Source organism: Pan troglodytes, chromosome 8, assembly GCF_028858775.2.
Source record: "Pan troglodytes isolate AG18354 chromosome 8, NHGRI_mPanTro3-v2.0_pri, whole genome shotgun sequence".
NCBI lineage: Eukaryota > Metazoa > Chordata > Mammalia > Primates > Hominidae > Pan > Pan troglodytes.
In genome coordinates, this window is record NC_072406.2 from 123,195,142 (window position 1) to 123,220,489 (window position 25,348).

Consider the following 25,348-nt stretch of genomic DNA (forward strand, 5'->3'; position numbering starts at 1 on the left):
ACTCCCTCCTCCCCTTATTGAAGGATGCTGTGTGTACATCTGAATGGGGGTGCGATGCGGGGGGGTGGAGTCTAGCTTTCGGTCCTCAACAAAAACATAATGATTCCCAGCAAGCCAGAGCTGGGCAACCAAGGAGGCAGGATCCTGGCCTCTCTCGGATCTGCAGGAAGGGTGGGCTGTGCGGGTCCAGAGTGGGATGCCCGTTCTGGCCGGCGGTGCCTGCTGAGCCCTTCCTGATGTGACTTTATTAGACAAACCCCCACTCCCGCCAGGGGTAGACACACGAGTATCTGCTTTAGGAAGATTTCTGCAACACGGCAGGGTGCAATTCAAACTCTGGGTTCTCCTTTCCTGAGCTTAGAAACCAATTTGTTCTGAGATAGGAGAAGGCTCTGTTGGCAGAAGACCTAAGAGACGGGAGGAGGCGCCTGGCGTCAGCGGGTCGCTTCTCAGCCGTGACCACGAGCGGCCAGCAGGTGTCAGTGCGTCCTCGCTTTGCCCTGGCGCTCGGCTCCTGGACCCCTCCCCACCTCGGTCTAAGGGGGCGCGGTCCAGACCCCGGGTCTTGCGTTTCCCGCAGACAGCTTCGCGGCTGGGAGGACACGTAGCCGCTTCTTCCCTAAGCGGAGGTCTGAACTCTGGCTTGTGCCACTTCCCCGTGGGTGCTGTCCATTCCGCCCCAGGGGTTCCATCCGAATCCGCGCCTTCCTCCCTCTCCAGGACCCCTTTCTCCCCAGCCGCCAGGAGCACCTGCGGACCGCGTCGGCTCTGGCCCGGAGCTGGGCTGCTCCAGATGTAACTCACACCGGAGGTTACTTCCCTCGATTTGGGCGGGGATTCCCTTCCATTTTTTTCTTCCCTTTTCTCCCAAGATCCAGCTCCTTGGGGGCACTCACGGGTGCCCGTTGCGTTCTGCTCCGTCGGCCCGGAGCTGCATGGCCAACTCCCAGCAGGGGCCGCTCCTCCCCTACCCCCCACCCCCGGGCTCCCTCTTTAAGTCTCTAGCTCAACGTACCCGCCTCTCCAAAGGGCTCGTCCCGCCTGAGGGCAACGCTCCCCGAGGTCCAGCGCTGGGCGCGGGCGCTAGACTGGCGGAGGGGTGGTGCGAGGGGCGGGGGAGGGTCGGCTTCCCACGTGGGGGCTGACGCCGTTCGCTCAGCAACGCCGGCTTGATCCTGGGGCTATAAAACGAGTCCACCGTGAGCGCAGCGGAGCAGCAGCAGCTCCAGCTCGGTGCAGAAGCCCAGCAGCCGACGTGCCGCCGCCCGGCCACTCCAGCGCCTTCTTCCCCGCCTTGCGCTCCTGCCCCAACTCGCGCTGTCGTCGGACCCCGGCCCATCCAGCAGCGCTCGGCGCCCACCAGGCGGACGCCCAGGAGAACCCCTGCCTCCGTCGCGGCTCCTGGAGAGCTGATCGTTCACCTGCCCCGGCCCGCCTGAGGACGGGGGTGCCTTCATGCGGCCCCCACACTCCTCACCCCGCCGCCGCCGCCGCCCCCGAGCTCCGCACAGTGCGCCCCAGCCCCAGCAGGGCGCACAACTTTGGAAGTCTCGCGGCGCTCCGAGAGGCGGCAGAGTCCGCGCCCCAGCCCCGGGCCGGGCCGGGCCAGAACCGCAGCGTCTGGGGGAAGCCAGAGAGTCGGTAATCGCTTCGGGGATGTAAGGCGACAGACATAGGACCCCGAGCTCGCATCAGCACCCCTCGGCTGCCTCCCGGGGTGGGGGCGGGCCCCGCACACGGTAAGACCTCTTGCTTTCGCTCAGGCTCAAGATTCAAGATATAGATATTGATATGTATATATATATTTAATTTCCTGTCATCCTTCCAAGTTATCAGGCCACCGATGATTTTTGTTCTCCCTTCTTGAAGAATAAATCTCTCTTTACCCATCGGCTCTCCCTACTCTCTCCCGCCGCTTAGAAATAAAACTTGGCTGTATTAAGCGCTCGGAGCAAGAAGGCGCCCACCGAGAGCGTCTGAAGCGCGAGCCAGGCGCAGTTCGCGGGACCCGGGCCATGGGCCGCTAGCGGTCCTCCAGTTCGGGCCCGGCCTCCCTGCGGCCCCCTCCCTATGTGAGCCGCAGCCAGGCGAGCGGGGCGCCGGAGGAAGAGGAGGACCCACGGGCGCCGGGCCGGAAGGCAGCTGGCAGCAGGCCCAGGCCAGCGGGCGCCCGCGTTCATGTTCCGCCAGGAGCAGCCGTTGGCCGAGGGCAGCTTTGCGCCCATGGGCTCCCTGCAGCCGGACGCGGGCAACGCGAGCTGGAACGGGACCGAGGCGCCGGGGGGCGGCGCCCGGGCCACCCCTTACTCCCTGCAGGTGACGCTGACGCTGGTGTGCCTGGCCGGCCTGCTCATGCTGCTCACCGTGTTCGGCAACGTGCTCGTCATCATCGCCGTGTTCACGAGCCGCGCGCTCAAGGCGCCCCAAAACCTCTTCCTGGTGTCTCTGGCCTCGGCCGACATCCTGGTGGCCACGCTTGTCATCCCTTTCTCGCTGGCCAACGAGGTCATGGGCTACTGGTACTTCGGCAAGGCGTGGTGCGAGATCTACCTGGCGCTCGACGTGCTCTTCTGCACGTCGTCCATCGTGCACTTGTGCGCCATCAGCCTGGACCGCTACTGGTCCATCACACAGGCCATCGAGTACAACCTGAAGCGCACGCCGCGCCGCATCAAGGCCATCATCATCACCGTGTGGGTCATCTCGGCCGTCATCTCCTTCCCGCCGCTCATCTCCATCGAGAAGAAGGGCGGCGGCGGCGGCCCGCAGCCGGCCGAGCCGCGCTGCGAGATCAACGACCAGAAGTGGTACGTCATCTCGTCGTGCATCGGCTCCTTCTTCGCTCCCTGCCTCATCATGATCCTGGTCTACGTGCGCATCTACCAGATCGCCAAGCGTCGCACCCGCGTGCCACCCAGCCGCCGGGGTCCGGACGCCGTCGCCGCGCCGCCGGGGGGCGCCGAGCGCAGGCCCAACGGTCTGGGCCCCGAGCGCAGCGCGGGCCCGGGGGGCGCAGAGGCCGAACCGCTGCCCACCCAGCTCAACGGCGCCCCTGGCGAGCCCGCGCCGGCCGGGCCGCGCGACGCCGACGCGCTGGACCTGGAGGAGAGCTCGTCTTCCGACCACGCCGAGCGGCCTCCAGGGCCCCGCAGACCCAAGCGCGGTCCCCGGGGCAAAGGCAAGGCCCGAGCGAGCCAGGTGAAGCCGGGGGACAGCCTGCCGCGGCGCGGGCCGGGGGCGACGGGGATCGGGACGCCGGCTGCAGGGCCGGGGGAGGAGCGCGTCGGGGCTGCCAAGGCGTCTCGCTGGCGCGGGCGGCAGAACCGCGAGAAGCGCTTCACGTTCGTGCTGGCCGTGGTCATCGGAGTGTTCGTGGTGTGCTGGTTCCCCTTCTTCTTCACCTACACGCTCACGGCCGTCGGGTGCTCCGTGCCACGCACGCTCTTCAAGTTCTTCTTCTGGTTCGGCTACTGCAACAGCTCGCTGAACCCGGTCATCTACACCATCTTCAACCACGATTTCCGCCGCGCCTTCAAGAAGATCCTCTGTCGGGGGGACAGGAAGCGGATCGTGTGAGGTTTCCGCTGGCGCCCGCGTAGACTCACGCTGACTGCAGGCAGCGGGGGGCATCGAGGGGTGCTCAGCCTCAGGGCACTCAGAAACCCGGGCGCTGCCTGCTCTGCGTTTCCTCGTCTGGGGTGGCTCTGCAGCCTCCTGCGGGCGGGCGTCTGCTGCTCCTACAAGGGAAGCTTCCTGCTGCCAGGCCCACACATCCCCAGTTGTTGGTTTGGCCACTCTTGACCTGGAGCCATCTTCCTAGTGGGCCACCCCTAATCAGTATTGCTTCCTAAAGGTATTTTCACCCTCTTCGCCTGGTACAGCCCTCACAGCTCTTCAGAGCAAGCACTGGACTACAAGGGCATGGCTCACAAAAGGTTAATGGATGGGGGTTACCTAGCTCTGGCTAATTCCCCTTCCATTCCCAACGCTCTCTCTCTCTCTTTTTAAAGAAAAATGCTAAGGGCAGCCCTGCCTGCCCTCCCCACCCCCCACTGTAAATATACACTATTTTTGATAGCACACATGGGGCCCCCATATCTCTTGGCCTTGGTTTTGATGTTGAAATCCTGGCCTTGGGAGAGATGCCTTCCAGGCAGACACAGCTGTCTGGTTCAGGCCAAGCCCCTTTGCAATGCAAGCCCTTTCTGGTGTTATGAAGTCCCTCTATGTCGTCGTTTTCACCAGCAACTGGTGACTGTCCCTTCGACATGGACCTGCTTTGAGATTTCCTGACAGGGAAAAGATTTCTGTCCATTTTTTTCCTGTGCCTAACAGCATAATTGCCTTTTCCTATGTAAATATTATGATGGTGGATCAAGACATAAGTAAATGAGCCTTTCTGCCTCACATCAGCCCTGTGTATAAAGCCATTATTCTCTGATGCACTGTTCGCCCCAGTAACTCACTTTAAAACCTCTCTTTCCAGTGTTCCCTCTCTCCCTCCAGGGCCACTGCTTGAAGAAGAATATGTATGTTTCTATCTTGTATGTCTGTGTGCCCCTCCTGCCCCGAAAGTGCTGACTATGGGGAAATCTTTTAGCTGCTGTTTTTAGACTCCAAGGAGTGGAAATTATGTGGAAGAAGCAAACCTGATAGAATTTGCCCAAGGTAAACAGTTTGAAAAGACAGATGGGCCTGCCAAACTGTACAGTTCCTTCCCCAAGAGCTGTTAGGTATCAAAATGTTGTCCTTTCCCCCCTCCCTGCTTTTCTGATTGAGATCATGTCATTGATGAACTGCCAAAGTCAGGGGAGGAGGGCAGAGACCTTGTGTTTACATCTGCGTTTCTACATGTTTTAGACAGAGACAATTTAAGGCCTGCACTCTTATTTCACTAAAGAAAAACTAATGTCAGCACATGTTGCTAATGACAGTGGATTTTTTTTAAATAAAAAAGTTTACAGATCAAATGTGAAATAAATATGAATGGAGTGGTCCTCTTGTCTGTTATCTGAGTTTTCAAAAGCTTTAAGACTCTGGGAACATCTGATTTTATGGATTTTTTAAAAATAAAAAATGTACCTTATAAAAATTTTTTAAACGTTCTATCAATAACAAAGCTACCATTTACTAAGTGTTTCTGACATGCTAGACACTGTGGTGAACTGGTTGTAGGCATTGCCTCGTTTACTTTTCTCAAGAACCCTATGAGGTAAGTTCTATTACTATCCCCATTTTACAGGTGAAGAAACTGAGTCTCAGAGCAAGTGACTTGCTCAAGGTTAACAAGTGGTGGAAATGCATTGTACCTAGCTTTATCTGGTTCTAGGGCCTGCACTGTTAACCCCAGAACCTTTCCAGAGTTTTGGCATTAGCCCTTCTCAGAACACTCCCAGTGGAGAGGTGTCTATGCAGTGTGCTATCTACACCAGGTGTGAGATATATCCCAGTATTTAATATACACAAGGTGTATACATACCCCAGTGTCTATATGACCTAATGTGTCTATATACCTCAAAGTGTGCATCTACTCCAAAGTGTGGTATATGCACCAAGTGTGGAATATACTCCAAAATGTATATCACACCTTAAAGCGTGATAATATATGACATGTAGAATATACTCCATAGTGTGGTTATGCACTAAGTATGGTCTCAAACCTGAATAGAACCATGTATTAGTTGGTGGTTTGAGTTGTCTCTGGCCAGAAGGCACGCATCCTTCTTGTTGCATTGCTGTAATATCAAAGTCTGCTCTGCTGTCTAGGAGGGCTTATGGTCCTCATACTGTGGTAATGGCACTTTGAAGCTGGAAGGGGCCTTAGTGATCCAGGAATCCAACCCCTCATCTGACAGATGAGAAGGCAAATGCGGATGCAAGAGGAGGCGACTTGCTCAGGATCCCAAGGCGCTGGGTGACAGGGCTCTGGCTCCAGGCTGCCCGGGTTAGGGCGCAGCTGAGAGATGTGTAGTAGTAGTTCTGTGTGTGTAGTCAGATGCAGTACTGATGAATAGCCACTTATGGAGGAGGGGGGTTTGAGGGGCAAACACAAGCGTCAGGTTGTGGTTTTGGGGCAGGCCAGCTTTTGTGAGCCCAGCCACCTGTAATATGTGCGGACCAGCTTTGGACACCCCCCAGAAGCAGGTCCTCTGCACCCTCAGGGCCATACGTGCAGCATCTCCTCATCTTCCTTTGCTTCTCTGGTGCAGGAGAGGGTGTCTGTATGCAGCAGTGGGAGGGTGGAGAGCCCTGAGAAATGATCTGGGCACTGAGGGGCCTGGGAGAGGGAAGACCATGGCTCTGAAGGGGAGAGGAGTTCCTGCCGCCACCTGGATCCTCTGAGCCAGCACACAGGAGGATGGCCAGGTGCTGGGCTCCGGTGACCCTGGCTCAGAGGCTTCAGAAACCAGCCTCCTGGCCTGTGGCGCCACGGCTGGCTCCCTGGTCTGGTTCTGTGGCCTGCTCCCCATCCCACCCTCACCCCAGCCTCTCCTCTCCCTCCTCACTCCAGTGCACCCATCGCCCCAAAGGCAAACAGTGCCAGACAAGAGCCTGCCTGGCAAGCCCCCAAGACCCAGGCTGTGTGTCCCAGCCACAGGAGCAGATACAAACACTGCTTGCTGTTGACTCTCAGCTCTGTCCTGTCTGTCAGGGAAGTGTTTGCCTTGCCTCCACCCCCCAAGGGGGAAGAAGCATGGGCTGAGGTGCTACACGGAGGGGCCTCTGGTGTCATGCTCCCTCCTCCTCGATACAGAAGCAGAGAAGCCTCAGAGGTGGATGGAGGTTGCAGAAAGTGGGGGAGAGAGGGCTGGAGCCCAGGCATGGGTGGGTTTCTGAGTTCACTGTAGGAATCACTGTTTATTCATTTGCAAAGGGCTCAAGCAACAGTCTGCCAAGGTGTGGGGTGGGGAGGGAAATTAAGGTGAAATGGCTCCCACAGGGATCTTGGCTTAAAGAGCTAATCCCACATTTTCCTGTGCATAGTATCTGTTCCCGAGTATCTGGGCCAAGAGGGTCTGTCTTCGTGGCCGAATCTCCTGTTTTATGTAACTTTGGTTGGGATATCGAAAGCCATTGGCTTTTGGGTCTGAAGTGTGTCTTGCTAGATTTACTCGTGCAAGTGTGCTGGGTTGGGGGAAGGGTAGTGCCTTTATTTGAGCCTGGGCACAAGCACAGTCTCCTCCTCCCCAAGGCTTTGTTCAATTTCTTCTATGCTAAAAGGCTGGGGGAGAGAATGATGAAAACGTGGCTTGGGCTTTCCCCTGTCTATGACTGTATAATCAAATCAGAGATTTAGAGCCAGAAGCATCCTCATCAATCCTTAACTCTTACCTTGTAGTGGCAGATCAAGGTACCTGAGACCTAGAAAAGCTGTTGGTTATGTAGCATTCCAGGAGCCCCTGAGCCCACTCTTCCATGTGACTCTCTGTCTGATGCCGTATACACCCAACATGAATTCTATTTTGTTTTGGGATGTGGTGAGTTGCTAATCAACCCCAGAGGATCCCCTGTGCCTGCTTTGTGTCAAGGACCATCCTAGGCGTTGCAAGGCAGTTCTCTTCCTTCCCTGCATGCACTGTGCAAAGCTCACCACTTGTCCCTGTGGAGTGAGATTAGGGCCTGCCTCTGCCCTCTGGAAGCTTTGGAGCTACATGGGGAGACAGGATGTGCCTGTGAAAAGCACTCATTAGCCACACACAGTGACAGTGTGGCAGTGGGGGAGAGGATGCTGTGTGCCCACCAAGGGTAATAGGCATCTGTACTGTGAGTGAGCAGTGGGGGAGAGGTGGCTGTGGCTGGGAGCTCAGGGCATAGAATGTGGGAGTTGGGATGTCCACACTCTGAGAAGGCTAGGCCCGCGAAGGAAGCTCTGGTTCTAGCAGCTGAGTCCTGTGGGACCAGTGCCAGGCCTGGGCAGTGGCACCTAGGCCCAGGTCAGACCTCAGCTTTCATCCAACCTCATCCTTGGGGATGGCATGACAAGGTCCTGTCCCCATTTGGGGACACCTGTAAGGAAGTCTACCTCCTTGACTCAGTAGCATAATAGGATCCAGGTACCCAGGTCCAGAGCCCAGTGCCAGGCTAGCCCTTTGCCTCTGCCCTGGGCCCTGCCACCCCTCACAGTGGGCCTGAGAGTCCAGGGTGCAGGAAGGGGCACCTTCCTTAGCAGAGGGCACGCCTGAAAGGGAGGCCACGTCAAGTCATGGAGCAAAATCACTAACACTCAGATTTGTTTTGGAAATAGCATTGATCTATTTGATTACCAGAAATCCTGGGGCTTAGAGTTAGTTAAATACAAAAAAAAGAGAATAGGGTCTGTTGGAAATAGCCTAGACTGAGGATTAGGAGGCCTGGGTTCTAGGCCCAGTTTTGTCTTTTACCAGCGATGTGGTCTTGAGCAAATCCCTCTCTTGAGTCCCTGCTTCTTCATTTATGAAATGCAAGTGGTTGGTCTAATATTATTTAACAGTGTGTTCTGTGCAGTTAATTCAACTACAAAATCTATATTATCTACATTATCTATTGACATTATCATTCTATCTGTCTCTACTGTCTGTCACCTACGTATCATCTCTTCCCTGTCTGCCACCTATCTGGTGAAATGCTGGGGTAAGCAGTCTTTAATAGGTACATCTCCTTCAGGATCTCTCAGAGCCTTTAATGTGCCTATGTGGTTTCCGATTGTCTGAGAGAGGATGATGTGGTGTGCTGTTTCCCAAACTCCCTGGACTGTGGAATTTCATTTTTTTTTTTTTTTTTTTTTTTTTTTTACAGAGCATCTCAGTGAATCATGTTTGCTGGAACACTTCTTGGGTAATACTGGGTTAAGGGATCTCACGGGGCTTTTCTGATGATCCATTTTATAATTCTATGAAATGCCGGTCTGCTCTCTCCTTCTGTCCAGGCCATGGGTGAGGCACACTGGGCAGGGCCAAGCCATGTGCTCTCTGTAGGGAGAGCTGGCGCTAAGGGCCATTGGCCTTATTGAGGCTGGGGTAGAAGTGAGGGTTTGGCGTGTTTTCCAAACATAGGCTAAGCCTATGTGTATGTGTGTGTAACATGTGAGCGTGTATGGGTGTGTGAGTGTGTATGTATCTCTGTGTGTGTGTAAACAGGCACCAATGGACACTGAGGACCACTTTGCTCACCTGGGCCTGGCGTGGAAGCATCTGGGCAGTTGAGGGTATACGTGTACACACCAGGGGAAGAGGTCACAAAGGGAATTAAAGGGGAGTGTGGTGCGTCTCACTGGTTGTCATGTCAGTTGGCCCCTCCCTGCCTGCGAGTCTGCTCCCCCGAGGTGGAATGCCACTCCCCTTCTAGGGCAATGGAGCCAATCTAGGAGGAGGATGGGATGATGCAATGTGTGCATTCTGGGGCAGCCAACACTGCTTCTCTGGCAGGCATATTCTGTAGCCTCCAGGCTTTCCTGTTCTCTGGAAGGAGCAGTTTATCTGACTACAGAGAATTCTGGAGGGGATGGGAGGCAAGAGTGAGAGGCTGTTAATGTTGTCCCCATGACTTGAGACCTGAGACAACATTAAAATCTATACCTGAGAAAAACAAGATGGCACCCTGTGAAGGGATGAAAGAAGGGGAATTGAAAACGGACTGTTCGCAAGGTACAGGCAGGGTTAAGAGAAACTTACAAGGGCCAGGGAAGTACCCTGGGACATGCACAGTGGGAAGCTGTCAGCACCTTCAGAAGGGGCGAGGTGCTACCCACACTACTGGAACTGGGACTTCGGGGAAGGATGCCTGGCAGGCACTGCTGGCAGAGGACCCCTGCAGCCATTGCTAAGCTGGGTCTGGACAGGGAGAGAGCAGGGAAAATCAGCACATTCTCCACTCTCACTCCCGCACCCTGATCTGCTGGTGGCTGCCCTTAGGCAGAACTCAGAAAGCACAGAAGAAAGAGTAAGGGGGCGGCTCACAGGGCTCAACCTTCCAGGGCCCAGCATGGACAAGGGCAGAGACTATAGCCGGAGGTGCAAGTAGAGAATATCTACTGTAGAACCCAAAGCCTGAGAAAGGCAGAGTAACAGCACTTTGGGGAACAGGCTGGAGGGAGGCCAGCTGCCTGCTTTCTGCAGTTTGTCCAAGGGCCAGCTGCTTGGGTCACTGGGCATCTGTAGAAGAAAAGCACAGGCCCTCCTTCCTCCCTGACTATGCAGATGCAAGGCTATGTGTGGGGTTATTATGTGTGTGTGCACGCGCGCGCACACATACACACATACACTCCCCTTCCCTGTCTTCCCTGCGACCTGGTCAGGTGAGAGAGAGAGAGCCCCAGGGACCCATGTGGCTGGCTCTTGGCCACAGTTCTCTGGGTAATCCCCATCCCATGTCTGTGGCTCAGACATAGCTCAGAGCTGCCCAGCAGTGATGGCCACTGAGGCTGGGGCCCAGGTGAGGGGAGATGAGGACTGGCCCAGGCTGATGTCCTCACCTGTCCCCTGGTTACACTGGGGAGTCTGCTGCTCTGTTCTCAGCATGTCCCTGGACACACTTAAGGGATTATTTTTTATGCCCTAGCCCTAGAGGAGACACGGAGACATTTAATGAATGAATGATAGAGTCCTTCCTTCCTTTATTCATTCAACTATGTTTTGGAGCTGCCCCAAGCTAATGTCACTAACATCCCTCTGTTTGTACTAGGTGTTGGGGTAGAGTGGGGAACAAGTTAATTAGGATCTTTACCTCACAGAGCTTCTTTTATTGGGGGACAGCTTCCTCTTGTGTTGGGGGAGAGCTTCTTTTGTTTGGGGAGAGCTTCTTTTGTGGGGGAAGAGCCTCTTCTTTTGTTGGGGGAGAGCTTTTTATTTTGTGAGGGGGAGAACTTCTTTTGTTGGGGGAAGAGCTTCTTTTGTGGTGGGAGCTTCTTCTTTTGTGGGCTCCAGCAAGTGGTAAGCCTGGTGATGCAGGTACCAGGGTGGGTGGGGAAAGCTAGCCCAGGTGAAGGCATTGGGGAGGGAGCCCAGAGAAGTGTGCAGCCAGATGAGAGATGAGAGATGGGCAGGAATAGGTCCAGCGAAGGGACTGGGAGTGCCAGGGGTGGGGGGCATTGCATATTCAAGCAACTTATGAAGTCCACTTTAATAGGACCATGAGATGTGAAAGTGGTGAGGCTGGAGGAAGATAGTCCAGATCATGCAGCTGCAGGTAAAGGATTTTATCTTGAGGGCATGGGGAGCCATGAGAGGTTTTTTAGGCAAGGGAGGGACATGATCAGATTTTTTTTGGTTCAGAACAATCATTCTGGCTGCTGGGTGGAGACTGATTGGGGAGGGGTATTGGGAGCAGTAATTCAGTCAGAGTATTAATAGCCTGACTAGGGTGCTGACACCACAGGGAAGGCCAGGAGCCCTCACTCCCTCAGGGTCACCCAGTGGCAGCGCCAGTGTCTGTGCAGACCCAGATATTGGGATTTTAGAGCTTCCCCGGCCTGCAAAATACTGTGAACCACTGCTCCTACCCTCCATGAATTTCCATCTTCAAGGAATGGCTCCTTGGCTCAGAGCTTCCTATTCATGGTCAAATGCAAACATCTCCTGGAGCGTGAATTCAGTCAGTCATGGTGGTATGTTGACCTAACAGGCCACGGGATCTGACCTGGTGTGACTCGCTTCTCGTTTCTGAATGTCACCTGTCTTATCAACACTACCGGCCAGGGAGGATTTGAGGAGAGACCGTGGAGCACAAGCATGTCATGTCCCCAAAGATTAGTTGATTATGAAGGGTGAATGAGAGCTTGCAAGGACTCACCCTGGCCAACCCCATGGATTCTACTTGGGATCAGAAGATCTGATAAGCCCCAAATCTGGAACTTGCGCTGCTGACTCCTGCTCCGGGCTGTTCAGGCCCTCAAAGATAAAAGTCATCCATTTCCAAGAAGTTAGGGAACCTGTGACTTGACAGAGATGTGTACTTTGCCCGCCGTGAGGAGCTCTCAGCAGCGAACTCACTGCTCTTGGCTGGGCCTTTTCCTATGACCCTCCACATTTGCTTGTTTGCCTGAAACCTAATCCTTCCATTTTTAAAAAATATATTTTTTAATTGTACTTTAAGTTCTAGGGTACATGTGCACAATGTGCAGGTTTGTTATATATGTATACATGTGCCATGTTGGTGTGCTGCACCCATTAACTCATCATTTACATTAGGTATATCTCCTAAAGCTATCCCTCCCTCCTCCCCTCACCCCACAACAGGCCCCGGTGTGTCATGTTCCCCTTCCTGTGTCCAAGTGTTCTCATTGGGATTTTGAACACTTACTTGGAATGGAGCTGTCCCTCCCAGGAGCCCCCAGAGAGGGCGGCCCAGGTGAAGGCATTGAGAATGGAGCTTTGGGTTCTAAATTAGATATTCTCTACTTGCACCTTTGGCTATAGTCTCTGCCCTTGTCCATGCTGGGCCCTGGAAGGCTGAGCCCTGTGAGCCGCCCCCTTACTCTTTCTTCTGTGCTCTCTGAGTTCTGCCTAAGGGCAGCCACCAGCAGATCAGGGTGCGGGAGTGAGAGTGGAGAATGAGCTGATTCTCTCTGCTCTCTCCCTGTCTGGACCCAGCTTAGCAATGGCTTCAGGGGTCCTCTGCCAGCAATGCCTGCCAGGCATCCTTCCCCGAAGTCCCAGTTCCAATAGTGTGGGTAGCACCTCGCCCCTTCTGAAGGTGCTGACAGCTTCCCACTGTGCAATTCCCAGGGAGGGAATGGCTGGTATTGCTGAGAAGGGCACTTTAAAGCTAAAACTTTGGAATCAGGAAGACCTGAATTAAAATCCTGGTTTCATCACATAGCTTTGGTTTAACCTTGAACAGATGGCTAAGCACCAGTTTCTCCACATGTAACTTGTAGAAGAAGTTGCCAGTGTTTTGGTAGGTTGCTTAGGCCTATGCTTGGCATCTGGTAGAGGCTCAGTAGTGCTAACATTTTCTTCTCTAGTTTGGGAGTTGGGTGGTTCCTTTTACTCCTGTAACTGCCCTGGGCTGAGGTGGGCTGGGCGGGGCAGTGTTTTAGGGTGATTTGTGACAGAGATTTGACCACTTAGGTCTTAGCTTTCTCTTTTTCCAGCCTGATGGAAGACCTTGTGTCTTCAATAGCACAAGAGGGTGGGCCTAGAAGAGCTCCAGGACCCATACGAGACCTGTAACGACCACGATGCATTTCTAGACTTGAAACTGAGATCTCCTGGTGCCAGGTTAGTGCTCCTTGCTGCTTCGCTGCACTCCAGGTCATTTTAACTATCTTCTGAACATAATGCTCATTTCTGCCTCCATAACTCTGCTTAGATTCTCCTGCATGTGGAATGCCACATACGTGATCCCTCTGCTGCCTCCCAAAATCACACCACACTTTAAAGCCAAGATACACCACCACACTTTTAAATTTTAATAGTGGAAAGAACCTGGGGTTTGGCATCAGTTATACTGAGGCTTAATCCTTGGGTCTGTCTTCCTGTCAGTTCCACTCTCCATCTCCAAAGGTGGCAAATGCCCAATAGGGGTACATGGTGGAGGGCGCCGTGCTGCTGCTGAGAGGAGCTACTCATGGGCCTGCCCCCTGCCCTCCCATTCTCGAAAGCTCCGAGGGAGGGTCTTTTCATCACTCTTTCTTCTCATTCAGATGGATTGGAGTCAGAGACTGGTATCTTCCCCAGTTCTTCTGTGCCCACTACTGGAGAGCTTTTGGTCAGAAGAGTTTCAGAACTAAACCAAAAGGGCCGGGTGTGGTGGCTCACGCCTGTAATCCCAGCACTCTGGGAGGCTGAGGCAGGTGGGTCATTTGAGGCTGAGAGTTCAAGACCAGCCTGGCCAACATGGTGAAACCCTGTTTCTACTAAAAATACAAAAATAGCTGGGCATGGTGGCGCATGCCTGTAATCCCATCTACTTGGGAGGCTGAGGCATGCGGATTGCTTGAACTCAGGAGGTGGAGGTTGCAGTGAGCAGAGATCATGTCACTGCACTACAGCCTAGGTGATACAGGGAGACTCTGTCTCAAAAAAGAAAGAAAGAAAGAAGTAAGAAAAGACGTAAACCTAAAGGAAATCCTAAGACATGCAGATTTTCCCCTTAGAGGGGAAGGGTTTCTCCCATCTAAGCTACCCCTAACTCATGAGTTCTCCAAAGCTCTTCAGCATGGGGCTAAGAAGAGCTTAGATTTTGGTTTCTGATGGACTGGGGTTTGCATCCTGGCCTCAACTCTGGCAGTCTATGTGACGCTGGACAAGTTGTTTTTTCCCCATGGCATCAGGTAAAAATGGGTAAAATATTACCTATCTCATGGGGCTGCTGTAGAATTAAACGAGGTGATGACTTTGCAGTAATAACTCAGCATTGGATATAGAAGATGGCTTTGGTCCTGTGAGCTGTAGGTCTGGGGGCAGGGCTGCCTCTGTGTAATCTCTGGACACTCTTCGATTCCATCTCCAACACTTGCTTCCTGCTCCCCCAGTTTTGTGGAATGTGGCCTGTGGATCCATATTTCACTTCAGGGCCGCGCCAGAGTTCCCTGTTTTTGTCCCAGTGTAAGTTCTGAAAGGGCAGAGCAAATAGGAGGAAGTGAAGGGAGCTAATTGGAGTACTTTCTTTACTGCTTTATGCTTTGGTTTACTCATATGTAAAAATTTTTGTTTGCTTTTTTGGTAAGAAACAAACAAGTTAATGTAAGTTAAGTGTTTAGAACAATGTCTGGTGCAAAGTAATTGCTCAGTAATGATTAGCTATTATTTACTTGTTTATTTGGCACTTACTGTGAATTTGTCACTGTGCTAAGTCCTGAGGATACAAAATGGGAAAGATCTAATTCCTGTCCTGAGTTTCATGTTGGAGATAAAGTTAATAACTAGAGTAACTCTCTGTGTTATAGGCAATGGCAAGAAATTAGAAACAGTAGTTCTCACCAATAATAGTGGATTAACTGCAACGTTTATTTCATTTATATACTGGAATATTTTGTGTATTTAAGAAGAAAACCAATCTATGTGAAAACTGTTCATAATACAGATTTAAGAGAAAAAGACAGATGATAACCAATACAGTATGATCTCATAGAAATTGAAACATTAAAAAACAAAAAAACTGGAAACACCAAACTGTTAGTAGTTACCTGTGGGTGGAGTGTTTGCAGTCAATTTTTTCCTAAAATTTTCATCTTACATTTTTCTGTAATCATCATGTATAACTTTTGTAGCAAAATGAAAAATTCTTTGAAAGCATGAAGGAAACACTATAGTGTCTCCAGTTTAGAGGGAAGATATGTTGTGTCTATTGAAGAAATGAAGGCTGTGATGAGAGAAGATGGACATAATCATTCATAAAAATTCAAAAATAGATGTTTACAGCAGAAAAAAAACCCAGTTTCACCAAAAAGGAAATCAACACAATGGGAAAAGACATTAGGTAGAAAATATTCAGAAAAATTTCCAATCCTGCACATTTAAGACTGATTCCTTATAATAAGAGGAGTTTGATATCAATGTTGATGATCGGCACATAGGGAAGTAAATGCGTCTCCATTTGGTTAATGGAAAAACTTTCTAGCAATGAAAGAAATGAGCCTGAGAACAACTGTGGGATATCTCACGGTAAAAAAAAATATGGAAATAATAAAATCGCATAATAAAATCACAGTAAAAAGGAGAAATCATAGAATGCAAGGCCAGGAAAGCCACGGCTGTGCTGGAGGTCGACAGCAGGTGTCCGTTCTGACTGCTGCATGCTCATGCTCTATTGGGTGCTAATATTTTAAATAGCCCCCCCTAGAAACACATGTCTTCATACATACCTGGTATGATATGTAAATTGGGCCTTATCTTCTGGAGAGAAATCTGGCAATATTGTAAGATGAGCCATAACATTACTTACAATATTATTTTTCTCCACTGTCACACTCTTGAAAAACACTCACTAAAGAACTAATATTAAGAGAAAAAAGATGCCCACAATAATGCTGTCTATGTTAGCAAGCATTGAAAACTATCCAATGTCCACTCATAGGGACATGGCATATTCTCGTAACACCACATATGCATCAGGGTTGTTTGCGATGCCCTCTTCATATCTGAGTTCTCGTGCAGTACCACAAGCGGGTGCATATTGTCATTCTGACTTTGTGGTGGATCTATGTGACACGCCAAGGTTACTCAGAGTTTAGTCTCTGCTCTACCACTTCTTCAGGAGCACAGTCCACAGCTTTTCCCATAGCGTGTGGCTGCATGTTTATGATGCCACATCCAAGGACTTTGTTTCCTGCTGAATCTGAGTCACCTACAACCCATAGTAGGCATCCAGTAAACATTCGGTGGATGAATGAGTGAATGATACTTAATGTGATGAAATACACCTAAGTCAGTAGATGTGACCATTGAGAACCACGTTAATGCAGGAATTGTGAATGCAGAGATGAGAACCTGGTGTCAAGTGTGACAAGGCACACACGTTACATGGCTGCTCCACACCTGGATGTGCACAAAGACAGAGGGAATCGCTCACCTCACAGGGGCTAAGTTCCGCAGGAAAGAGAATGTAAGTACTTGTGTTTTAAGGACAGAGGAAGTGCTGTCCACCAGGGAAGAGCCTGCCTCCTGGCTGGCAAAGTCCTCGCTCTTAAATTATCAGTGGTTGATTTGGTACAAGGGCTAAGATCAAACCTGATGAGATCTGCAGATGTCTGACTTCCCAAGACCTGTGTCTCTGATGCATTTTTGTGCTTGAAACAACTACAGAGTGAAGATGGGATGTACAAAGACTTGTGTGGGTACAGTTTGTATTAGCCAGGGTTCTCCAGAGGACAGAACCAATAGGATATATGTCTGTATGAAAGGGAGTGTATAGGGGAGAGCTGGCTCACATGATCAGAAGGCAAAGTCTCACGATAGGCTGTCTGCAAGCTGGGGAAGAAAGAAACAAGTAGTGGCTCAGTCCAAAAGCCTCAAAAGCACGGACGCTGACAGTGCAGCTGTCAGTCTGTGGCCCAAGGCCTGAGCGCCCCTGGCAAATCACTGATGTAAGTCAAGAGTCCAAAGGCGGAAGAACCTGCAGTCTTCCAAGGGCATCAGAGGAAGAGAAGGAAGCATCCAGCATGGGAGAAAGATGAAGCCAAAAGACCCAGCAAGCCAGCTCTTCCCCCTTCTGCCTGTTGTAGCCATGCAGACAGATGATTAAATGGTGCCCATCCACATTGAGGGTGGGTCTTCCTCTTCCAGGTCACTGACTCAAATGTTAATCTCCTCTGTCAACATGCTCACAGACAACATCCAGAAACAATACTTTACCAGCTATCTAGGCATCCTTCAATCCAATCAAGTTGACACTTAATAGTAACCATCACACACCTATAGGCTGTCAAGGGCTGTGATAGGCACTGCCTGGAGGGTTGTGGAAGGATCCTCAGAGAGAACAGCTTTGTGCAGGATCTTGAAGATATGGAGGAGTGGATGTGTGTGCATGCACAAGTGTGTGTGTATGGGATACACACACATGTCATATACTATACATATACATATGCCTTTCCTCTGTCTCTCTCTGTATATATATCTATATATATATGGCAATGATTGCTTTGAGTTGGGGGAAAGTCTTAGCTTTTAAACACAGAGAGAGGGATTGAAAACAGAACCCTGATCTAGGAGTTTGCCAGTGCTCAGGACAGTGGAATTGGAGGAAGGTGTTCTTGTCCCAGCTTTTAGGCTGGAGGCAAAAGGTGGTCTCAGCTCATTAAGTAAGGATGGCCCTGGATCTGTAGGGAAGAACCAGAAAGGAGAAAGGGGTGAGAACTAATAAGCTCATATGGCTCAGGGCTTGACAGTACCATTCCTGGTCATCCTTTGTGTGTGCAGCAACAAAGGTCAGCCTTTGATTTGCTCTCTGGGTGACTCCTGTCCTCCATGCCACCCTCCATGGAACCTCCATGGATCCCTGCCTCAAAGTCAGGGTCACTTGGGCATGTGTTCATAGCCACTTCTTCTGGGTTCTCTGTTGTGTGGCCTGGGTCGGGTAGGGTCTTGGCACCCCATCACTGCCCTTGCTTATCTGCAGCAGCTCTGGTGTGTGCTCACTGTTCGCAGTGTTAGTCCTGAATCACTCACCACAACTCACTTGCCTTGTGCTGTCCAATCTTACTTCAGTTGTCCTGATGACTAATGCGATCACTTCCTCTCTCAGTTCTTAATTGTTTTGGTTTGTATTTGGCACATGCTGTTGTTGTCTTCTGGGTTTTGTCTCCTCTTAGTGATGATGATGATGATGATGATACCTATTTGGTGATAATGATTCCTCACTCTCTGTCCCAGCAATACAATGGAGAATGTCTTATGCACATTTTCTCTGACCCAGCCCTGGGCTGCTACTATCATGAAGCAGGGATGACTCAGACTCTGCTGGTCTCAGCTTTGCAGATGCGATCTGGACCATTTCCCTGCCTGGGAGCAGGATGGGAGCAAAATTGATGGAAGCAGTAGACATGAGACACTCTTTGTGAGGTGTCAGCTCCAGGCTCTTTGTGGGGCTGGAGACTTTCTTGTACCTTCTGCATATTGCCTGCTTTTCTGCAGCACTCCCAGCAACCTCTTTTCACTGGGGCAGAGAGAACCATGGTGATGGTATTGAGGGGATTGGATTCAGCCTGTAGCTCATCAGGGTCATGTGTGGGATGGAGGCCACGCATGAAAATCAACCTGCTTGTTATGTGGTGAATGTCTGTGGTTTGCCTCCCCAGCCATCATTCTCTCTTCTGGCAATAGCCTCACTCCCATCTATGTATTACTCTCAATCAGTGTGTTTGGGGTGGGCTCCAAGGTGACTCTATGAGCTAAGCCCAGGTTTGTAGCCTGCCAGTGTATCCCCCACTGTGACCACAATGAATGGGTCAGGGGCCCATCCCTGAATCGGTCAAAGCCAATAAGTTTCCAGAAGACTTTCAATGGAATTGTTGAGAAAGAGGCAGTGTTTTTTCCCACTGGATGTGCCATGTCCATCCACGACCTAGGCCACCATGGAAGATGGAAGAGCTCTTAAAGAGGAAAAGAAATGGAGCCCTAATGACACCAATTGAGTCCTTAATCTAGTTGTGTGTGAAGTGAGACCTATCTCTAGACTTTTAAAAAATTTCATGAGCCAGTACATTCCCATTCTTTTAATTAAGCCAATCTGAGTTGAGTTTTCTGTCACTTACAACAAGGAAGTCCTGACAGATACAGTCCTGTGACCTTTGGGTCAAAGTCACCTCATCAATATGCTCAAAGATTGTGTGAATTTGAAGTGAATTTCTTTGTTTTGCTTCTTTAGTTGGGTGTCACCTTGTCCTTGTGTTATGATCAACTTTCTAATTCAAACTATGTTGACACTGCCTTAAACGGTTCTTTGAACTTATCTAGAGTCCATCAAACCAAGGTCAGAAACCCATAACCCACGTGCTATCCTATGGGGACCAACAGGCCGAGTATATAAGGTTACTTGGAACAACTCCTTGGGAGGGTGGGAGGAACTTTCAGTTATCCATCAATTTCTGGGATTCTTTTATGTTATTGGATAGGAGGTAGAGGACTTCTGACCGTCTGGGCTTCCAGTCTCAGGGTCCAACTTACCATTTGCATGTTTCTAAAGAGGACAGAATGGTTGTTCTCACAACTATTTCCTGGCTCTACAAATAGCACAACACCGTCATCGTCCCAGAGGCATGGCCCAAATCCTGGCTGTCCTGTAACAGGAGCTGTTGCCACCAAGTGACTTATTTCATGGTGAAACCTTCCAGAAATGGGTTTAGACATCGTTGGAATGTGTATGTATTTTTGTGCATTGCATTTTGGGGACATTATTTGATCTAGTTGGCAAAGTGAAGCCAGATGAGCTGAGAGCATAGGTCATTTGGGCTGCCAGCTTTCTGCACTTAAATATTCTGCTTTATTCCCCTCACATTTCTACAGAAGTTCAGCTTTCAGAACTATGCAACAGTATTTGGACACAAGACTCTGTAAATGCCAATAATCTCTGTAAATCATCTATGTGTGTACATGAATCCAGTGAAAAATAAAGGAGCATTGTGGTCAAATGTGTGGACCCTGAAGTCTGCACACCTGGGTTCCTCATTCACCTGAGGAATGAGGAATGTCTGTCTCGAGGAAGAGAGGAATGTTGGGGACCACATTTCTTTTGTCTTTCCAAAATCAGCTGGGGTGTCACTGACTCACCAAATTCCTCCATGTTTCCCATTTACAGTCTTTTTGGGCTGCTTCATCACACCACGAAAGGGGATGTATTCTGGATCCTTGTCTTGCCATATTATTTGATTATTTATTATTTATTGGTCTATGTAAGCCTTTCCTCCCTCTCTAGCCTGAAACTGCTGGGTGGGTCAAGGCTGTGCCTATCCCGCTCCCCACCTGAGATCTATCACAGTGCCTGCATGTTGAGGGTGTTTGGTATGGCCTTGTTGACCCTTGGGCCCTTGCTGCCATGGTGATGGGGTTGGCCAGTAGGTGTGAAGGAAGAGCCTGAGGGCAGAAGTTAGGGGTGGGAGGAGAGGTGTGGGTGGGGTGGCCCAGGGAGTGGGGGTCCAGTGAAATAAGGAGGCTAGAACTTTGCTTCTTTGTCCGAGGAAGGTTCATGTGGCCCATTAGCTTTACTGAGAATGGACCTGGGTTCATGGCCTGAGGTGGAGCTAGAGACTTGGAAGCAACCACTGCCATTTAACCAAGGTCCATTGCCCTGGTGATGTGGGGTCCTTCCCCTGGGCCAGCCCTTCTCTTGGGCCAGTTCTGTTAGGTGGTCTGTGTCCTGCCCCATGGGGTCTGAAGGACATAGAGGGGCTAATGGCCAAAGAGCTATGGGCAAAGGACTTGCCCTTATTCTTCTTGGATGGGAAGCATGGAGGGGACCTGGAGTTGGTCCCTGATCCTCTACTGTCTGCAGCCGTATCCTCAGGATCTCATGGAGGCAGGAAGACCCAGCCTTGCTCTCAAAGCAGCAGGCCCTGATTCCTACCACCTCTGCCTCAGCTTGCCCGCTGCGCCTCCGTGGGAGCCCCTCCTCAACTATAGGCCCCAGCACATTGGCAGCATGCTCAATTATTGACCAGGGAAGAAACTTACAGCTCACTAGAGGAGTGACCCTGCCCCTCCATCCCCCACCTGAGATGGTCTGGGGTCTCTTGCTGGATCCCAGATGTGCTTCTGTGTGTGTGTGTGTGTGTGTGTGTGTGTGTGTGTGTATGAGGGAGAGACAGAGAGATGGAGGGGGAGAGAGAGAGAGAGTCACTATAAAATTGGGGGAGGAGAGCAAGTGGAAAGTCACAGAGAGCACTTCTTCCCTCTCGGCTGCCCCAGTCCCCAGCCCTATGGAAGCTGCCTGTCCTGGGCATGAGGAGGCTGGGAAGGGAGTGCAGTACAGAGGGCACAGTGCTTCCAGGGCTTCTTACCTCCAGGAGTGTACTTTTGGGAAAGGAACTCAAATGTACAGCAGCTCCTCCTGGGTTACCAAGTGTGTAGACTTGTATAGGCAGCTGGGCCTGGCCCCTGAGCCGAGCCCCTGGGGCCGTGCAAAGAGGCTCTGACCCTCCTATTTACTGTCTTCCTGACTTGAGCACACCATCTCCCCTTCCACTGTCTCTACTTTTTCATCTGTAAAATGGGTATCCTACCACCCCACTCCAAAGGTAAGTCTAAGGAGACCACAGGTGAGGCAGCACTTTGCAAACTCTAATGTTCCTTGCCTCAGTGCTGATGGACATGGTGGATGACAGGGCACAGGAGCCCCACACTGAAGTGCTGGGGGTCCGCAGAGGGACAGGGAGGGACAGAAGAGGCTGCTCCAAGGAAGGGCGTTTGCTTCCCACAAGAGTCGTGGATCTTTGTTTTCTTGCACTGGGCCACAAGGAACCAGAGGCTCAGCAGGGCTTTGGGGTCGTGGATGCAGGCAGCTGCAGGGGATGGAAAAATAGGCACAGTCCCTCATTGCCTCAGATTTATCTAGTTCTTTGTCCCTGGTCGCAGAGGGTACCTTTCCAGACTGTGGTGGGAACTACAGGGGCCCTTGGACCTTCAAGTGTGATTTTATTTATTTATTTATTTTTATGGAGGTGGTTCTAGGGAACTCAGGAAGAAAGCTGGCATCCTGGCATTGGCCACCCCTAAAAATACGATGTGATGTGGCTAACGAGAAAGCATAACAGGCCTGGCTCTGCATGGCCTAATATAGCCTGGCATTCAAGCCTCAACCTTGACGTAAATGGGGATTGGTAATTGAAAGCACGAGAGGTCTCTTGGATGGGATGACGGGGAGCCTGCTGCGATCTCTGAGGTGGGCATGCCAAGGGGATCGGAAAAGTGGCCCCAGGGGACTGTCCTGGGTTTCCCAGTGTGGGTGGGGTTGGGGCCTGGATGAGGACACCCCCCTGCAGCCTCCTGCCCACACTCTGCCTAGCGGGTCAGCATCAGACTGACCAGTCCAATTAGCCCTCATGGGGAGGAGTGGTGGGCTCAGCGCCACCAGAGGTCATAAATTCCATCACCCTGACCTCTTGAGAGCAGAGTGGACCAATCTCTCCATTCCCTTGCCTTGCCAGCACCCTGGCTAGCTGGTTTTGGCCCTACATGGACTCTCTGAGAGAATGTGGCCCAGTCCTCCCCCTCAAACAGAGTATTGATGCCAACCTCGAGTGTGGAAGCATCATGGAGGCAATACCAGACACTTTTTCTTCCTCATCCTCTCTCCTTCTCCTGCAAAGACACAGATCCATGAGTCAGCGAAGAAGCTAAAGGACTCTGATGCTATTTGGTACTGACTTGCGACTCAGGTCTGGGGAGGTAGAGGGGGCAGAATGTGGGAGAGGAGAAACAAGTTTGGGAGTGAGAATGGTTTCCCTGGGGCCACCTTGTAGGGTGACCACTTCATCTCTGTTTGCCTTGGGCCTTCCTGGTTTTGGCACTGAAAGTCCCAAATCCCAGAAAACCTCTCAGTCCAGGGAGAACTGGGATGGTTAGTCATCCTTTCCCATCAAAACCTCTGAAGTCTGCTCCTCATGGGAGAACCATCTCTGGACTGGTGTCCCAGGTGACTCAGCCAAGGACCCAGAGCCTCCTGCTGGCAGAGCTAGGACTTGAATACAAATCCAGGGCTGTTTGCCCCCAGCCTGCATTACTCAGGTCCTTCCATGAAGTGGGACACCTGGTTCTCTCCAATGATCTTGGCCAAGGCCTTTCCCCAGGATGGAAGTGGTGGTGAAATAGCCAAAAGAGGGAGGAGAGGGGTGAATGAGTCACCCCTGGAGATAAAAAAATAAGACCCTGCAGCTCACCCTGGCTCAGAAATGTGGGATCCCAAGAGGGGAAAGATGCGATCTCTGCCCTTAAGGAGTTCATATCCTGCTTAGAAAAGTGCAGTGGACTTGCCTTTGGGTGCCTGGCTCAGGTGCCACTCAGTGCCACCTACACACACTCACCAGGAAACAATAGACAAAGGGTGTGGCTTATCAAGATTGCATTACTCTAATTTCCCTTATAGAATGTATTCATTCAAGAAATATGTATTGAATATTTGTTCTTAAGCATGCTGTTCCTTGTGTTTGAAACATACTCTTCTCTTTTTCCCTCCTTCTCCTCTTTCACCCCCACGTCCCAATTCCACCCATTCCTCAGGTCCCAGCTCAATAGGTAATATTTATTGAACACAGTATGGATCAGGTGCCATAGTAAGCACTTTGCACTGCTTTAATTGAATACATTTAGTCCTCATGAAAACCATATGATTCTATTATACCCATTTCACAGATGAAGAAACTGCGTGGTTAACCGGCTTGCCCTGTGACACATGGCTGTTCTCTGTTAGGCTGGGTTGTAGCCTGGCGTGCACCTTCCCTGCAAGGAAGGCTTTCCTGAGCCCCGGTGCCCAGTTTCCAAAGCCCCTATAATTAGTCTCTGCTGGAGCACTTGTCACCAGGCTGTGACACACAGTCTCCTTGTCTGTCTCCTCCATGAGATGGGGTTCCTGGAGGGTTGGACTCCTTCCTGCTGTATCCCTGATAGGAGGCATTGAGGAGGAGTTTGGTAAATACCTATTGGATGAATAAATGAATGAATTGATGGATGAATGAATGAGTTGCCTCAATGGCCACAGGAGCTCTGAGGTCCTCAGCAAAGGCCTTTGTTTTGTCGCTGAGGGGCACTCCACACTGGCAGCATTGGGCCAAGAAGCTCTTGATGGCACAAGGCAAACAGCCCTTCTGAATAACCATATAACTGTGACATCAGGAAACAAACTGATTTTTAAATACTAAAATAAGTTTAAACTTTTTAAGGTAAATGACATTCATGAATTCTCAGGATGAAACTGAGATTTGGAGGAAATTTAATGCTTGTGTTGGTGTCGACAGACAAGTCTCAAATTTCACCCTTCACCCAGCCCCCTGCAAATTCTCCTCTGCTGTTGGAGTGATTTGGGGAAAATGTTTGAGAAATGCCGCCTAGAATAGCTGGCTGGAGCTCAGGACATGGGATGTCTGGATTCAGCGTGGGCTGAAGGAAGGGCATTTCAGGGAGGGGCACTGCAGGAGCAAAGGTACAATAATGGGGACAGGCGGACCTCTGCTTGTTCCTTGTTCCTGGAGCTGGGTGAGCAGCCAGTCCCTGTGAACAGCTCTGAACATGCCAATAGTTGTTGCAATATACGATTGGCAGCCACATCCCGAAGTACCACCACCACCATCACTTGGAAAACCTCACACTATTTTTAGTCCCTTTAGCTCAAGAAAATATTATATCATTTCTTTTCCTCCCTACAAGCCAATTCATTGTTGATCTTGTCCCGTCGTAAAACCGTGTTCTCCTTTTTAGCTGTGCGAGACCAATCAGGGGTGGGGTGGAGTCCCTCTGCTATTTTCATATTTTGTGTCACTTGATCACATGGGAAAAATCATGACATTTTCCCACGTTGGGGGCCCTGTGCAACCTGGCTTTGAATTTTAAGCAAGTAATCGCTCTGGATCATGTGAGGGGGCCGATGAGAATGACCGACCTGCAGGGCTCAGGGTTCCAGGCGCCTGATGTTGGCATGACTGGGGCTCGATGCCGATGATCTTGTTGATTTTAGAAGCATTTCCAAGAAAAAGAGGAGGAACCAGTGCCCTGTAGAGTGGTGGGAGAAAAGAGGGGCAAGATCCTCCGTTGGAGGAATCTGCTCTGATTCAGCAGGAAGGCCGGGAGATGCTTGGTAGTTCCAGTTCATTGCAGGTTTACAAAATGCTTTTCCACCTTGATCTCTTTTGGTCAAAGTTCTGGGAGTTGGGTTGGGCAGAAGGCATGATCTGCCTCCTACAATTGAGGAAACAGAAAGGGCCAGAAAAAAAGCCCAGCGCCCC

At 50.9% G+C, this 25,348-nt stretch overlaps 1 protein-coding gene and 1 long non-coding RNA gene across 2 annotated transcripts; both read left to right on the forward strand.

Moving 5' to 3' along the window:
• The first annotated feature begins 1,128 nt into the window (after nt 1-1,128).
• LOC129136146 (uncharacterized) lies at nt 1,129-20,030 on the forward strand. The gene is made up of 2 exons (XR_008537475.1): nt 1,129-1,739; nt 13,070-20,030. It is a non-coding gene; the product is annotated as an uncharacterized LOC129136146 (long non-coding RNA).
• Nucleotides 1,735-4,996, forward strand: ADRA2A (adrenoceptor alpha 2A). The gene has a single exon (XM_003312765.4). It carries the CDS (start codon nt 2,179-2,181, stop codon nt 3,574-3,576), a length of 1,398 nt encoding a protein of 465 aa, XP_003312813.2. The 5' UTR covers nt 1,735-2,178; the 3' UTR covers nt 3,577-4,996.
• Nucleotides 20,031-25,348: the final 5,318 nt, after the last annotated feature.

What these genes read in the sequence shown, in the direction of transcription:
- ADRA2A (XM_003312765.4), top strand. Translation starts at nt 2,179, where the DNA reads ATGTTCCGCCAGGAGCAGCCGTTGGCCGAGGGCAGCTTTGCGCCCATG.